A 15,172-nucleotide genomic window follows, 5' to 3' on the forward strand; every position below is an offset into this window, starting at 1 on the left:
AGGTGGGGAGTTGACGGTGGCCCGAGGACTTTACAATTTTTTATTTTTTTTGTGTCAGAGAGAGAGAGAGAGAGAAAGAGAGAGCTTTTGTAATTTTTTATTATTTAAACAAAAAAAAAACTATTATTTTAATTGCTTATTGTCAGGGGGGAGGTTTCCAAGGATGGAGATGTAAATGACAATTACTGTTCATTAATGGTAATTACTATTCATTTAAGGCCGTTACTGTTGGTGAATTGAATAGTGGATTGCCAGGGGAAGGCTCCATGGGTGGTGTTGCTCTAATGACCATCTCCCTTGCAAAGTTGGCACGCGGTGTTTATAAAACCATATAATATAGAAGAGAACAAAACAAAACCCTTTACAAAGACTCTTTTTCTTCTTTCTCTCGACTCCTAAACGTTAAAACCTTCAGCTTTCTCTCAATTCTCATCGCCATTAACGTCTTCTCTCTGAATTTCAGTGTAAAATCTTTGTGGGTTTTGTCCAATTTTGCGTTTAGAGAGAGAGAGAGAGAGAGAGAGAGAGAGGCGGAGCTTGTTGGGCAACCTCCATCACAGGCTTGCCTCAGCACAAACCTTCATCGGTTCACGCCATTAAATCAAAATTTGCAGGCAAGTTTTCATTTTTTTTTTGGTATTTTCCCATTGAAAGTTATCGATTTTTCGTGCATCGTCTTTGTCCTCTTGTGTCTGTTTCTCTCTCTCTCTCTCTCTCTCCGAAATCTGTGTTGATAAAATTCTGTATCTGTTTGTTTCCACGTGCAATGTGTCTCTGCAGAGGTTTTTGTTTCAAAACCCAGATGGTGAAATGCCCTTCTCTGTCAAACGAATCCATCTCTTCTCCTCCTCTCGCTTAGCAGCTCACCATCGACTCACTCTTTTCAATCGAATCCTGCACAAGTTCCGCTACATCCAATTATGGGTCCCACTATCCTCCTCCATGGAGGCATCCCTTCGTTTTCTCCAGCAGCTCAGCAATCCTCAATTACCCTTTTGACAGCTCTTCAGGGTTTGCCTGTTTTGGAGCTCGCTTCAATTCTCATCAATTTGGTGCTCTTTGTTGGGTTCCTCTGCATCCTCTTAGCTCGCCGGGTGTTTGGTTGTCTGAGTCGGATTAGAATCCTCAAGGATGATTCGGATTTGAATTCGAGCTCAATTCGGCGTAATAGTGCTGTGGATGGAGGAACTCGTGAGGTTAGAGTTGGAAGAGACTTCAAATTTTCGGTCTTTTGTTGCTTCTATGTGTTGTTTGTGCAAGTTTTGGTGTTGGGTTTTGATGGGGTTGGTCTGATAAGGGAGAGAAGTAATGGGAATGTTGTGGATTGGTCTGTGATAGTCTTGCCTGCTGCACAAGCTTTGGCTTCGTTCGTGCTGAGCTTTTCGGCTCTGCATTGTAAGTTCAAGGCATGTGAGAAATTCCCACTGCTTTTGAGGGTCTGGTGGTCTGTGTCATTTCTGATTTGCTTGTGCACTTTATATGTTGATGGGAGAGCTTTTGCAATTGAAGGATCGAAACACATGAGTTCTCATGTTGTGGCAAATCTCGCTGTGACACCGGCCCTAGCGTTTCTTTGTTTCGTTGCCTGTAGGGGTGTTACTGGTATTCAAGTTTCTGGACCATCTGATCTTCAAGAGCCATTGCTTGAAGAAGAAGCAGGGTGTCTTAAGGTTAGCCCTTATCATGATGCCGGGCTTTTCAGCTTAGCCACACTGTCTTGGATGAACCCGCTTCTTTCAATTGGGGCAAAAAGACCGCTTGAGATCAAGGACATTCCACTTCTTGCACCACAAGATCGAGCCAAAACTAATTATAAGATCTTGAATTCAAATTGGGAGAAAGTGAAGGCTGAAAACCGTTCAGGACAGCCTTCTTTAGCCTGGGCAATTCTCAGGTCCTTTTGGAAGGAGGGAGCTTGTAATGCTGTATTTGCTGGATTAAATACTCTTGTTTCATATGTGGGTCCGTTTATGATTAGCTATTTTGTTGATTATTTGGGGGGGATAGAGACTTTCCCTCATGAAGGGTATATTCTTGCCGGTACTTTCTTTGCAGCAAAGCTTGTTGAGACCTTAACAACCCGGCAGTGGTATCTTGGGGTAGACATTTTGGGTATGCATGTAAGATCAGCTCTAACGGCAATGGTATACCGAAAGGGACTCAGACTTTCCAGCTCGGCCAAGCAGAGTCACACTAGTGGAGAGATTGTTAACTACATGGCTGTTGATGTGCAAAGGATAGGGGACTACTCTTGGTATCTCCAGGACATGTGGATGCTTCCCATGCAAATCATTCTCGCCCTTGCAATTTTGTACAAGAATGTTGGAATCGCTTCTGTTGCAACCTTGATTGCCACCATTATCTCCATTGTTCTTACTGTTCCTGTGGCAAAGATACAAGAAGAATATCAAGACAAGTTGATGACTGCCAAGGATGAAAGAATGAGGAAGACTTCAGAGTGCCTGCGAAACATGAGGATTCTCAAGTTGCAAGCTTGGGAGGACCGGTACCGATTGAAGTTAGAGGAGATGCGTGGTGTGGAGTTCAAGTGGCTACGCAAAGCTCTCTACTCTCAAGCTTTTATTACATTCATGTTCTGGAGCTCTCCTATATTTGTTTCAGCCGTAACTTTTGGTACCTCTATATTCTTGGGTCACCAGCTGACTGCAGGTGGTGTGCTTTCTGCTCTAGCCACTTTCAGGATACTCCAAGAACCACTCAGGAATTTCCCTGACCTTGTATCAATGATGGCACAGACAAAAGTTTCCCTTGATCGAATTTCTGGATTCCTGCAGGAGGAAGAGTTGCAGGAGGACGCAACAATAGTCCTGCCACGAGGCATCTCAACCACGTCAATAGAAATTGAAGATGGTGTCTTTTGCTGGGACCCTTCCTCTCCCAGGCCAACATTATCAGGAATACAGATGAAAGTGGAAAGAGGGATGCGTGTGGCTGTTTGTGGAATGGTTGGGGCTGGCAAGTCAAGCTTTCTCTCTTGCATCCTTGGTGAGATCCCGAAAATCTCCGGTGAAGTAAGTTGGTATTTTTGAACTTAGTTCTGTTTTACATCTCACGTTTTCTTTCCTTTCAAGGTTATTTTTTTTCCTAGGATGATTATTAAGTGATAATATTCCCAATACTTGTTTTTTGCCATATCATTTCAGGTAAGGCTATGTGGTACTGCTGCCTATGTTCCTCAGTCAGCATGGATACAGTCTGGAAATATTGAAGAAAATATTCTTTTTGGTAGCCCAATGGATAAACCAAAGTACAAGAAGGTTATCCATGCTTGTTCACTGAAAAAGGATTTGGAACTTTTCTCACATGGAGACCAGACCATAATCGGTGATAGGGGTATAAATCTGAGTGGTGGCCAGAAGCAACGTGTGCAGCTTGCAAGGGCACTGTATCAAGATGCTGACATTTATTTACTTGATGACCCCTTTAGTGCAGTTGATGCACACACTGGGTCAGAGTTGTTTAAGGTTAGTATTGCTGATCACTGATATCACAATTCAATTGAAGTGATATATATATATATATATATATATATATATTTGGTTGATAGCTAAGTATATTTTATGGGGGTGATGCAGGAATACATATTGACAGCATTAGAAGATAAAACTGTGGTCTTTGTGACCCATCAAGTTGAATTTCTGCCTGCTGCTGATTTGATACTGGTACAGTCTTTAAAAAAACCTTTAATATATTATTTCTGAGATGAAAGGTCCATATTGGCATCTATAGTCTGTAGCTTATGTGTATAAGGCGAGTCACACATTAGCAGTTGCACCATGACTGTTGGTCTTGGAGAAATTTTACTTTTGTTGTTTCTTTCGTTTATTGCAACACTTAGTATTTTCTTTTTCCTTCTCTTTTCCGTACTTTCTACTTCCCTTTCCATTTATTCCAAATTTAGTTTGCTATATTTGACTTTGTGTGTTCTATTTTGTGTGCTTTTGAGAAGAAGTCTGTAACCTTCATTTTCCGTATCTGTAGGTTCTTAAAGGAGGGCGCATCATACAGGCAGGAAAATATGATGATCTTTTACAGGCAGGAACTGATTTCAAATCACTAGTCTCAGCTCACCATGAAGCAATTGAAGCTATGGATATTCCCAATAACTCATCGGGAGATTCAGATCAAAGCTTGTGTCTGGATACTGGGCTCCGAAAAAATTGTGATAAACCTAGCAGTAGTGTTGACTGTTTGGCAAAGGAAGTGCAAGAAGGTGTGTCAGCTTCAGAGCAGAAAGCAATTAAAGAGAAAAAGAAAGCAAAGCGCTCAAGAAAAAAGCAGCTTGTCCAAGAAGAGGAAAGGGTAAGAGGAAGGGTCAGCATGAAGGTCTACTTTTCGTATATGGCTGCAGCATATAAAGGATTGCTGATTCCACCAATAATCATTGCACAAACAGTATTTCAGTTTCTTCAAATTGCTAGTAGTTGGTGGATGGCTTGGGCAAATCCCCAAACAGAAGGAGATCAACCGAAAGTGAGTTCGATGGTCCTTCTTTGTGTTTACATGGCCCTTGCATTCGGAAGCTCTTGGTTTATATTTGTTAGGGCTGTTTTGGTAGCTACGTTTGGTCTAGCAGCTGCTCAGAAATTGTTTGTGAAGATGCTTAGAAGTGTGTTCCGGGCACCAATGTCTTTCTTTGACTCTACTCCTGCTGGACGGATCTTGAATCGTGTAAGTCTCTCATTTTCCGGAATTCATGTGATTTTTTGTTTGTGAAAAATACCTAATTCACCAACTCCTTTCGTTTGCATATATAATTATTGAATTGTTTGTTTTCTATAGGTATCAATTGATCAAAGTGTGGTGGATCTTGATATTCCTTTTAGACTTGGTGGGTTCGCTTCAACGACAATACAACTTATTGGTATTGTTGGTGTGATGACAACAGTTACCTGGCAAGTTTTGCTGCTTGTTATTCCTATGGCCATTGCTTGTTTGTGGATGCAGGTACTTAAATTTTTTGCCCTGAATTTGTTGTTTTAACTCCTAGTAATTTAGAAAACTGAAGATAAAAATATAAAGGATATTGCTCCCTGTTAATTTCGCATACAATTACTTATATATTATTGTTTCGAATTCTGTAATATTTATATAACTATACATTAGCTGAGTACTATTTACCATCTTTTGGTTGCTACTGCAAAAGCATTTAAATCGTGGTGATCAATTTCATCACTTTGAGAAACCTTATTGTTTGTCTTTTTGTCATGTTGTGTATGTACATCTTTGAGCTAATTACTTTATGATATTAAACCTACTTTATTGTACCTGAATGAGAGCATTCTTTGATACAGAAATACTACATGGCTTCATCAAGGGAACTGGTCCGAATTGTTAGCATCCAGAAGTCTCCAATTATCCATCTTTTTGGCGAGTCAATTGCTGGAGCTGCCACTATAAGAGGATTTGGACAAGAAAAAAGGTTCATGAAGAGGAACCTTTATCTTCTTGATTGTTTCGCTCGCCCTTTCTTCTGCAGTATTGCAGCTATTGAATGGCTCTGTCTGCGCATGGAATTACTCTCAACTTTTGTATTTGCTTTCTGCATGATTCTACTTGTGAGCTTTCCACATGGGAGTATCGATCCAAGTAAGTTCGTGTCCTATACTATTATCTGTATGTTGTCATGAAATCTGAGTCCTGTAAAAACATGACTTGAATATGAAATAGCATTGCCATTCTTAAGGCAAGTCGTATATTTGCTTGGTCTGAATGATTGCTTCCATTTTGAAGCGTACAAAATATATGAAAATTCTTTGACTTGGTTTATGTGGGAGTGGGAGTGTCTATGACATGGTATCTCTTACATGTTAACCTGATTGAATCTCTGAGCTCATAATTTTCAACCATCATATGTTATACGATTTATTTTGGTTTCACATTTAGCAGTGTGCTTTGATGTGCATAAAGCATTGTAATTTAAAAAAAAAAAAATTGTACCCTTTCTGCTAGCTTAAGAACACTAAGCAGGTCTGAGAACTGGATTAGTGTTGATGTAGTCTAAATTTTAGTTGCACGACATAATTCAGATGATTAAATGGCTTGATGGGACAATGACAAAGGAGTAGAATTTTCAGATTATGACAAAATGCCACATCTAATTGTAATTCGTTTTTCCATGTAGGCATGGCTGGCCTCGCTGTCACATATGGTCTGAATTTAAATGCACGCCTATCACGATGGATACTTAGCTTTTGCAAGCTTGAAAACAAAATTATTTCTATTGAAAGGATATATCAGTACAGTCAAATCCCAAGTGAAGCTCCATCCGTTATTGAGGATTCTCAACCTCCATCTACATGGCCAGAGAATGGAGCAATTGACATAATTGATTTAAAGGTATGCTGCCTGCAGTTCACAGGTTTTATTATGCTTATGCTTAATTTTGGGAACAATGTGTAAGTTCAATATAAATCAAGTATTGCAATTGGATTACACAATGATAACAGTTTAGCTTCCTCCTTGTTTCCTTTGAAGGTTCGCTACAAGGAAAATCTTCCTGTTGTCCTTCATGGGGTTACTTGTAGTTTTCCCGGTGGAAAGAATATTGGAATTGTTGGGCGTACTGGAAGTGGTAAATCTACTTTGATCCAGGCATTATTTCGACTAATTGAACCATCAGCTGGGAGGATCCTTATAGACAATGTTGATATTTCGACAATTGGTCTTCATGATCTCCGAAGTCGTCTCAGTATCATACCCCAGGATCCTACCTTATTTGAAGGGACCATTAGGCTCAATCTTGATCCCCTTGAAGAGCATTTGGATCATGAAATTTGGCAGGTTTGATTACGGTTGCATATCCTATCTTTTTCATTCCCTTTTTCATTTTGGAATATGACTACGTCCTCTGGGACTCAAAACAATTTTTTTATTACCTAAGCCAGCAATTTTCAAGAATTTGTACATGCGTGTATTATACACATAGTTCCTAACTAGGGTTACTTTATTTGGTACAGGCACTTGACAAGTCTCAGCTTGGAGACATAATCCGTGAAAAGGAGCAAAAGCTTGATGCACCAGGTATGAGTTAAATCTCTTACACATCCGACCCTCTAAACAAAGAAAACTAGAATGTCTTGGTTGGGGTATGGCTACCAATGAGTCGGATTTTTGTGTTGAAATTGCAGTACTGGAAAATGGAGATAATTGGAGTGTGGGTCAGCGGCAACTGGTTTCTCTTGGAAGAGCATTGCTTAAGCAGGCAAAAATATTGGTGCTTGATGAAGCAACAGCATCGGTTGATACAGCTACAGACAATCTTATCCAGAAAATTATTCGAACAGAGTTTAAGAACTGTACTGTGTGCACGATTGCACATCGTATCCCAACCGTCATTGATAGTGATCTAGTGCTGGTACTCAGTGATGGTAAGTAAAATGATTCGTTATAAATTCCATACACACCTATTCATCAATAGAGGAAAAATGTTCGAGTTTTCATATGGTCCTTTGCATGTAACTGCATTGAACTAGATATTATGTGACATGATTCTGCTTTTCTTTGGGGAAAGGTTATGTTTGGTGCTTTTGGGAGGTTTTATGAGGACCCATAGAATGCTTATTAACCTACATATTTGATGTTTTTGCAGGTCGAGTGGCAGAGTTTGATACTCCTATACGACTATTAGAAGATAAGTCATCCATGTTTCTAAAATTGGTGACAGAGTATTCATCTAGGTCGAGTGGCATACCAGAATTTTGATTCGGATGTCATGGCCGATAACCTTTGATTCAAAGGCAGCAGCAAGAGCAGATGATACAAAACAAGACAGTTGATGCCGCGTTCCTTGCTGGTGCTGCTGCATTCGGAAAGTTGAAAGAGAAATGGGAAAGGACAAAGGTGCGTGCCGTTTTATCAATCCAAACCCCCATTTGAGGAAAGCTGTTTCTAAGTCATCCCCAAGCCAAATCCGGGAATTCTTTCACGGTCGTCAGACAAATAAGTTGGGTTGGTGAGAGCTGTAATAAAATACGCAGAAGAGGCAACGACAGGAGTAGATTTGTGCTTAATCATGTTCAATAATGTAGTTTAGATTGAAGCAGTAGGTCCAATTATTCAGTTAGGGAATAGGTGCAGCTGGGTTAGTCAATGTTTTTGGTCTCAAGGGAAGATGGGTCAATGTTTGTTCCACAATTTTTGATATCAAAAGAACAGTCCTAATGCTAGAAACTTAAGCCCATATTTTTGTTCTTGTTTCTTCACATACTATGTTTTGATACATGACACTGGCTATGGATCATGATGTGGTCAAAAGATTACATGTTCAAATTAAATAAATTGTTGACATTATCAACTTGGTATGTTATGTTAAACTACTGTATGCTCCACCGGAAATTAAATCGCTTATTCAAATTAATAGTCTGACAATATAATATGTTAAACTACTTCACGGGTACTTTCTTATGTTTTTTGAGTTGAAAATGCCAATTCTCAAATATTCAAGGTAATGATGGAATACATAGGTTCCATAGTACCAATATGTATGATCCTAACCATGTACCATTACCAGTAGAAAACCGATGCTGTGTTAAAATATAAACACAATTGAGGGAAAATTAAATCAGTTATTTAGATTAACAGTCTGACAATATAATATGTTAAAATTTTTACAAGAGAAATTCTATCTTGAAGCGATCATGATTACATGTTCAAACCAATGGATGTTTAACATTATCAAGTTGGTATGTTATGCTAAACTATTGTACACACTTGTGACAACTAAATCACTTGTCTAGATTAACAGTCTGACAACATAACATGTTTAAACTATTTGACAAACAAAGTCCATTCAATTAAGTTATTCAAATTGACATCTTGACAACATATAATGGTAACGTGGGTGTATTTTCTTATGCTTTCGAGATTAAACCCGCTTCCGACTCTATAGATTAGTTCGGAGTATGATGTCGCTTTTTAATTTAATTCAGAAAGAAAAAAAAAAGGAAAGAAAAAAGAAGTGGGTCATATGTAGAGAGCCCAAAGTTTATCATGGCCCAAACCAAAGTAAGCATATGCCCAACTTAGAACTCGACTCAGAACCGATCCCACCCATCTTCTTCATCCAACAGGTCTCTCTCTCTCTCTCCTCTCTTTCTCTCTCTAGCTCACTCTGAAGAACCTGCAGCTGAGAGCACGATGCAGGCCGTCTCGAAGCGCGTTGGGCACCAGTATCTGACCCAATCATCTTCCATCTCGTCGCTCAAGTCAATTTACCCCCTTTCCGATCACTGTAAAAATCCCTCATTTCTCTCCATTTCTAGGGTTTGATTTTCGAATTCCCCCTAATTTGGTGGTCTCAATTTGTCAATTTTGTAGATTATGGAGCTGATCGTCCAAAATACGGATCTACCCTCGCCACCAAGGGAGTGGGGCACCTTGTGCGCAAGGGAACAGGTGGAAGATCATCTGTTAGGTAACCCTCCAATTTTTCATTTCTCGTTACGCGTCAATCAGTCTGGAAAGTTGAAGCCTTTTGTTGTTGCTCCGTTTGTTTTCTTAGAAAATGTAGGAAAAGTTAGAATTTTTTATCGAAATTGATTTTACTGCATTGAATATTATTGAAAGAGTTAGAATGTTTAATTGTTGTTGCTCCGTTAGTTTTCAGGGAAAGGGTAGGAAAAGTAAACCTTTTGTCGAAGTTATTTCTTTTATCGAATATATGAACTATATGAGCCCATTAGGGTAGGATAGATTTCTTATTTTTTTCTCAGTAAGTAAAGTTGTCATTGGAGGTGGAATGCAACTTTTAAGAAGCTAAATAACCAGCTTAATTCTTGAGAAAACAAAAATGTTATATGAATGTGCCAGGGGAAGAGTGAAGATAATGTGCTAATAATGCTTTAACTATGCAGATAGAGAAAACCCAGCAAACATACATATCAAAACTCGGTTGTACGTGTTTCACATGATTGTGTTGTTTATGTTATTCAGAAAATAATCTGTCTTTTTTCAGTGGCATTGTTGCTGCAGTCTTTGGATCTACGGGGTTCCTTGGGCGTTATCTTGTGCAACAACTTGGTGAGCTAACTGTCAATAAATGCTTTTAATTGGAATTCCATTGAATTGCATGTATGCATTGTTTTAGACTGTGATTGTTATGATTGAGAACATTTCTAGTAGGTGATTGTTGGACTGAACTTGATCTGGGGAAGTGTGATTTTGTATTTTATCCTTGAAAAAATGACAGAAGTATAATGGATTGTTTGGCATTTACCTTGAGGATAATTTATAGTTTTCAAAAATCAGATTCAAGAAGAATACCAAACATCCCCTAAGTGTTTATAGTATCTATCATGCATGCTCGTGCTGATTCTTTACTTCTATTCCAGCCAAAATGGGAAGTCAGGTGTTAGTTCCTTTCCGTGGTTCTGAGGACTCCCATCGTCACCTCAAGTTAATGGGGGATTTGGGACAGGTAGGGTTATCTGTGCTGTTTCTTAGTTAATGTTCCTTCTTGACTGGGGAAGTAATTTTCTCCATTCTTCAATTATTATGTTCCTGATGTTCTCACATTTCACTTACTCAGATAGTACCAATGAAATACAATCCGCGAGATGAAGATTCAATTAAGGCAGTCATGGCAAAAGCAAACGTGGTTATCAATCTCATTGGTATGCATTCTTGAGTCGTGACTTTATATATTAAAGATACTTTAATCTTTGGATTCAATGAAGGAACACTTTGTAGCTTGGCAGGGAGGGATTTTGAGACAAGAAACTTTAGCTTTGAGGAAGTGAATCATTCCATGGCACAACAACTGGCAACGGTAGGTATCCTGCATTGACATTCATGACATTATTTTCGTTCCTGTGTTGCTTCTGATCCTACTGCCATCTACTTCTCTTAAAAGTTGGTAAGCAAAGCATCATCCTTAACAAAAGTAGTAAAAAAGTGTTTATCAAGATTATTTTGACAGTTACGATAGTTTGTTGTGTATAATACACTTCTACACACAAGTTGCAGTATGCGATGCAGCTATTTAGCCTGCTTGCAATTGGACTATTCTTTCAAGATAGATAGAAGTGTCTTTCGGGATCTGAAATTCTGTTCAATATCCAACTAGTGGAGATATAAAAGTTGGATGTCATTTATTCAGGTTTTGTTGTTAGACACATATCGGTCTTCTTTTTAATCTCTATATTTTGCAGATTTCCAAAGAACATGGGGGTATCATGAGATTTATTCAAGTTTCTTGCTTGGGGGCATCTTCCTCGTCCCCCTCCAGATTCTTAAGTACTAAAGCTACTGCAGAGGAAGCTGTTTTAAGTGAATTGCCTGAGGTAGAGTTATTTCCTGTCCTTCTTGTATGTTGGCATGCTTATTTAAAGGAGCAGTGTCTAACATTCACTTTCATCAATAGGCCACCATTTTGAGACCTGCTGTGATGGTTGGTACTGAGGATCGGATTTTGAATCGCTGGGCCTTTTTTGCAAAAAAATATGGCTTTCTTCCGCTTATTGGGGATGGATCTACGAAGTATGCCTTCAATCTATCAATTGAATGCCAATTTATTTTAATTTTTCAAATTTTGTAATTTAACAAAATTGCTCATGCACATATCTTTTTATGAACCTTCATTGGATATTTTGTTTGCAATAACTTCCATGCAGATTCCAACCGGTATATGTTGTTGATGTTGCTGGGGCAATCGTGGCAGCCTTGAAAGATGATGGTACCAGCATGGGAAAAATTTATGAACTTGGTGGGCCTGAGGTCTTTACAATGCATCAATTGGTAATTTCCCATCTGTAAGTTGTTTTGCATTGACATGAAATTTCTCTTACTAAGCACCCAAGGACTGCAGGCAGAGCTTATGTTTGATACAATCCGTGAATGGCCTCGCTACGTGAAGGTTCCTCTCCCAATTGCAAAGGTAAACAGTTAATCTTGATAATGCAAGTGTGTTTGGTTGCCAAGAGTAATCTGTAATCAGTCGTAAGAGCCAAGCTCAACCCCTCCCCCCACACCGAAATAAATATAATGGTGTTACTTCAATGTTGTTTAATGATCATGTCTTGTGTATGTGTTTATGATCATGTCAGTTGCCTGGTCTCAATATCCTAGAGGCATGCCTATGTATGCCTTTTTTATTTTTTTAATTATTTTTATCAACTTGACCGCCTTCGCCCATGAGCGGTAGGTCTCGGGTTCGAGACTTGGGAGCAGCCTCTCCATAAAATGGGGGTAAGGCTAGCCGACATTCACCTCTCCCAGACCCTGCGTAAAGCGGGAGCCTTGTGCACTGGGTACGACCTTTTTTTTTTTTATCAACTTGACCGCCAATGTTTATGGATTTGATTGTTCCAGGCAATGGGAGCTCCACGAGAAATATTGCTCAACAAAGTTCCATTTCCATTACCTAATCCTGAAATCTTCAACCGAGATCAAATCCTTGCCCAAGCTACAGATACACTTGTGTCAGAAAATGGTAAGTTTAATAAATTTTAGGATGTGGTAGTTCCGTCTTCCCCTTTTTTTTCCCTATGATTGGTAGGTTTTCTCATTTTCTCAATTTTGTGGTGCTCTTTGTAGCTTTGACATTCAGTGATCTTGGACTTGTGCCCCATAAGCTGAAGGGTTACCCTATTGAGTATCTTATCCAATTTCGCAAGGGTGGCCCAAATTACGGTTCTACAGTCAGTGAAAGAGTGTCTCCAGATGCTTGGCCATGAGTCTCTCAGGCTCTCTAATTTCCAAATGCTTTTCAAGTCCGCAGTACAACCCACTTGCAAACTTGTAATCAGGTTAGGGTTGCAGGACGTATGCTTCATCTTTCTTTCTTTTTTCTCTCTTTCCCGATCCAAACGTCTCTTTCCTTTCGTTGTGGTATTTCGGTATAATTGTATTAATAGTACGATTGTCTACGATTTGTATGACAGGTTTTCAAAGGGGGTTGCTTCTCAGAGAAATAGTAGGAAGAAATAAAAGATATGGAGAGTTATTCTTTTCTAGTTTTGTATCTGTCACCATCGACCGAATTTCGACCATTTGTAATTCCAGCACATCCGGCATCATTTTGTTGTGCTTGTTCATAAGCCCTGTGGCCTGAAGGGAATTTGATGCATCTTTTTATCTGTTTTCTCTTGACATGCGTCCTCGAGTAGTGGGATGGGAAAAATGATGAGAGTTTTGTTGTCTTTAAAGATTACCCTTCATAAATTAAAATTGATAGATTCTGTTTCGTAGTTTTCTTTGCATCCCCATTAATTAAATAAAACACTCGATGCATAATAAAACATGAGAAAATCATATAAAAATGAACTATGACGAACTTATGCGAAATGCTTTAGATTCTAATTTCGCAGAATTAGTGGTATTTTTGTGATCTATAACACTTTCTACTGGAAATTTGGGTTGCGGTTAGTTGGTCAGGTTCGTGTGCCTGCTCCCTTGCACTAACTATGAGATCTCGATCGAAATATCGCATTGTAAAAGGAAATAGCACTATTTAGTGTGAAATGAAATGCAGTTCGCTTCTTAAAATTCTAGTTAGGCTTAAAGTCGTTCAACGAGGAATAATTGGCTTTTCTCGGAAAGTCTATATGCGAAACTCATAATGCAAGCAAAGGAAGCAAGAGCCAAGGAGCAGGATTTGGAGTTATATATAGTCTGGAAAATAGCTTGACGGAGCCACAAAACACGTTATGGAACCAAATGCAGACCATGGCTTCTTTGAACGCATCAACTTACAAGGGAAGAACACCGGCGCATCATTTTCCATACGTCCGGGCATCGGAGCTGAATCGAGTGACTGTTGCTGCATCAACATTTATATAAACAACAATGTTCAGGGAGCCAGCAGTTCAGTTTTGCACGGGAGTTGTGTGAAAATGAAGGATCCGGGAGTTTACTTGTTCTTTGGGGACGTCAAGTTCTCTAAGTCGTTTCTATTAAGAACGAACAAGGCGAAGAGAAAGAGAAAGAAGAGAAAGGACACCCTAACTCGTTCAAAGCAGCAGCCAGGGTTTTGGACCACCTTTTTATTTGTATCTATTCCATTTCTCTTGTTGCTCTCATTGTTTTGTTGATAAAAATTTGAGATTTTCGTGCTAATTCATTTGTGTGAGGGAATTTAATCTTTTGCCGACAAACAAATTAATACATGTCCAAAATTTAAGAACACTACTTCGCTGCTGTTATGATGAACACCAATCACAAATAGATACGTGTTCAAATAATTGAAATCGAAAATCATAATTGGACACGTATCTATGTGTGAACAGTTGGTGTCATTCTTTCAGCAATGAAGTAGTGTTCAAAATTTAAAAGGAAGAAAGATATTATATATGCATAGTTTTCAAGTTGTGAAGGATACACAAGGAAGAACTCGATAACTCAGTGATTGGTGTTCATTGAAGACTCCAGGATACTGTAAAGTTCTACGTTAGTCGGCAAGCTAATGTTGTTGTGCATCACTTGACTTACTTTGGTGTTTTTTTTGGGTAAATGAAATGTTTTGATTCTAAGAACCTACAGAATGTGCTCCTGGAGATCGTACTTTTAATTGATTGTTTATTTGTGTGGTTGAAGCATGTGAATTTCTTTTTCCTTCACACCGCTCAGTGACTTGGATTTTCCAAGTCTCCAACCAAGAAGTTTTCCTCACTCGGGAAATTAAGGGAACACTACCCCAACCTACATGCTCCACTCAGAAAGCTTCAACATACAAGCTTCAACAAAAGAAAATTCAAAGAACTTAGCGAAGAAGGCTTTGGTGTATTTAACACAATACGTTGAAATGAAGGAAAGCTTATTTATTGATATCCCCGATAAGCTACAAATATGTACATATACATGAGTCAAAATAAACACACAAGAGGGAGCCTTCACAAAGGTTGCTTAGGAGAAGTCTCAGCAGTCGGTAGAGCCCCAGAAAGAGAAGGCACCGGAGGGGGATCATTTGGAGCCTCAGTACTGGACAGAACCCTAGAAGGAGGAGGCATCAGAGGTTGATCATTTGGAGCTTCATTACGCGGTACAGCCCCAGAAGACGAAGGCAATAAATGCCTTTGGAACAAACCCACAAATCTCTGATGATCAAGTAAAACCTGACCATCAGTTTCCTTCATCTGGTCAAGCTTCCTCTTCATGTTTGTAGCATAGTCATGTGCGAGCCGGTGCAACTGTTTATTCTCATGCTTGAGCCCTC

The 15,172-nt window shown here is 39.2% G+C and overlaps 2 protein-coding genes across 3 annotated transcripts; both read left to right on the forward strand.

The window, feature by feature from the left end:
* The first annotated feature begins 306 nt into the window (after positions 1-306).
* Positions 307-8,317, forward strand: LOC103428034 (ABC transporter C family member 5-like). Of its 2 annotated transcripts, XM_070822568.1 has the most exons (12): positions 307-614; positions 781-3,032; positions 3,165-3,485; positions 3,597-3,683; positions 4,003-4,692; positions 4,804-4,968; positions 5,316-5,610; positions 6,146-6,360; positions 6,499-6,804; positions 6,981-7,044; positions 7,152-7,391; positions 7,613-8,317. In XM_070822568.1, the coding sequence occupies exons 2-12, from the start codon at positions 921-923 to the stop codon at positions 7,723-7,725; spliced, it is 4,608 nt and encodes a 1,535-aa protein (XP_070678669.1). In that variant the 5' UTR covers positions 307-614; positions 781-920; the 3' UTR covers positions 7,726-8,317. The 2 variants fall into 2 exon arrangements, with proteins under 2 accessions (XP_070678669.1, XP_028958395.1); XM_029102562.2 differs by lacking the exon at positions 307-614 and having other exon boundaries at positions 632-3,032.
* A 696-nt stretch (positions 8,318-9,013) lies between these two features.
* LOC103435767 (NADH dehydrogenase [ubiquinone] 1 alpha subcomplex subunit 9, mitochondrial) lies at positions 9,014-13,208 on the forward strand. Its single transcript, XM_008374179.4, has 13 exons — positions 9,014-9,253; positions 9,340-9,436; positions 9,977-10,041; positions 10,353-10,438; positions 10,550-10,634; positions 10,719-10,789; positions 11,172-11,303; positions 11,384-11,499; positions 11,634-11,757; positions 11,828-11,896; positions 12,331-12,451; positions 12,556-12,767; positions 12,903-13,208. The coding sequence occupies exons 1-12, from the start codon at positions 9,160-9,162 to the stop codon at positions 12,693-12,695; spliced, it is 1,200 nt and encodes a 399-aa protein (XP_008372401.1). The 5' UTR covers positions 9,014-9,159; the 3' UTR covers positions 12,696-12,767; positions 12,903-13,208.
* The last annotated feature ends 1,964 nt before the right edge of the window (positions 13,209-15,172 follow it).

This window comes from Malus domestica, chromosome 05 (assembly GCF_042453785.1).
Source record: "Malus domestica chromosome 05, GDT2T_hap1".
NCBI lineage: Eukaryota > Viridiplantae > Streptophyta > Magnoliopsida > Rosales > Rosaceae > Malus > Malus domestica.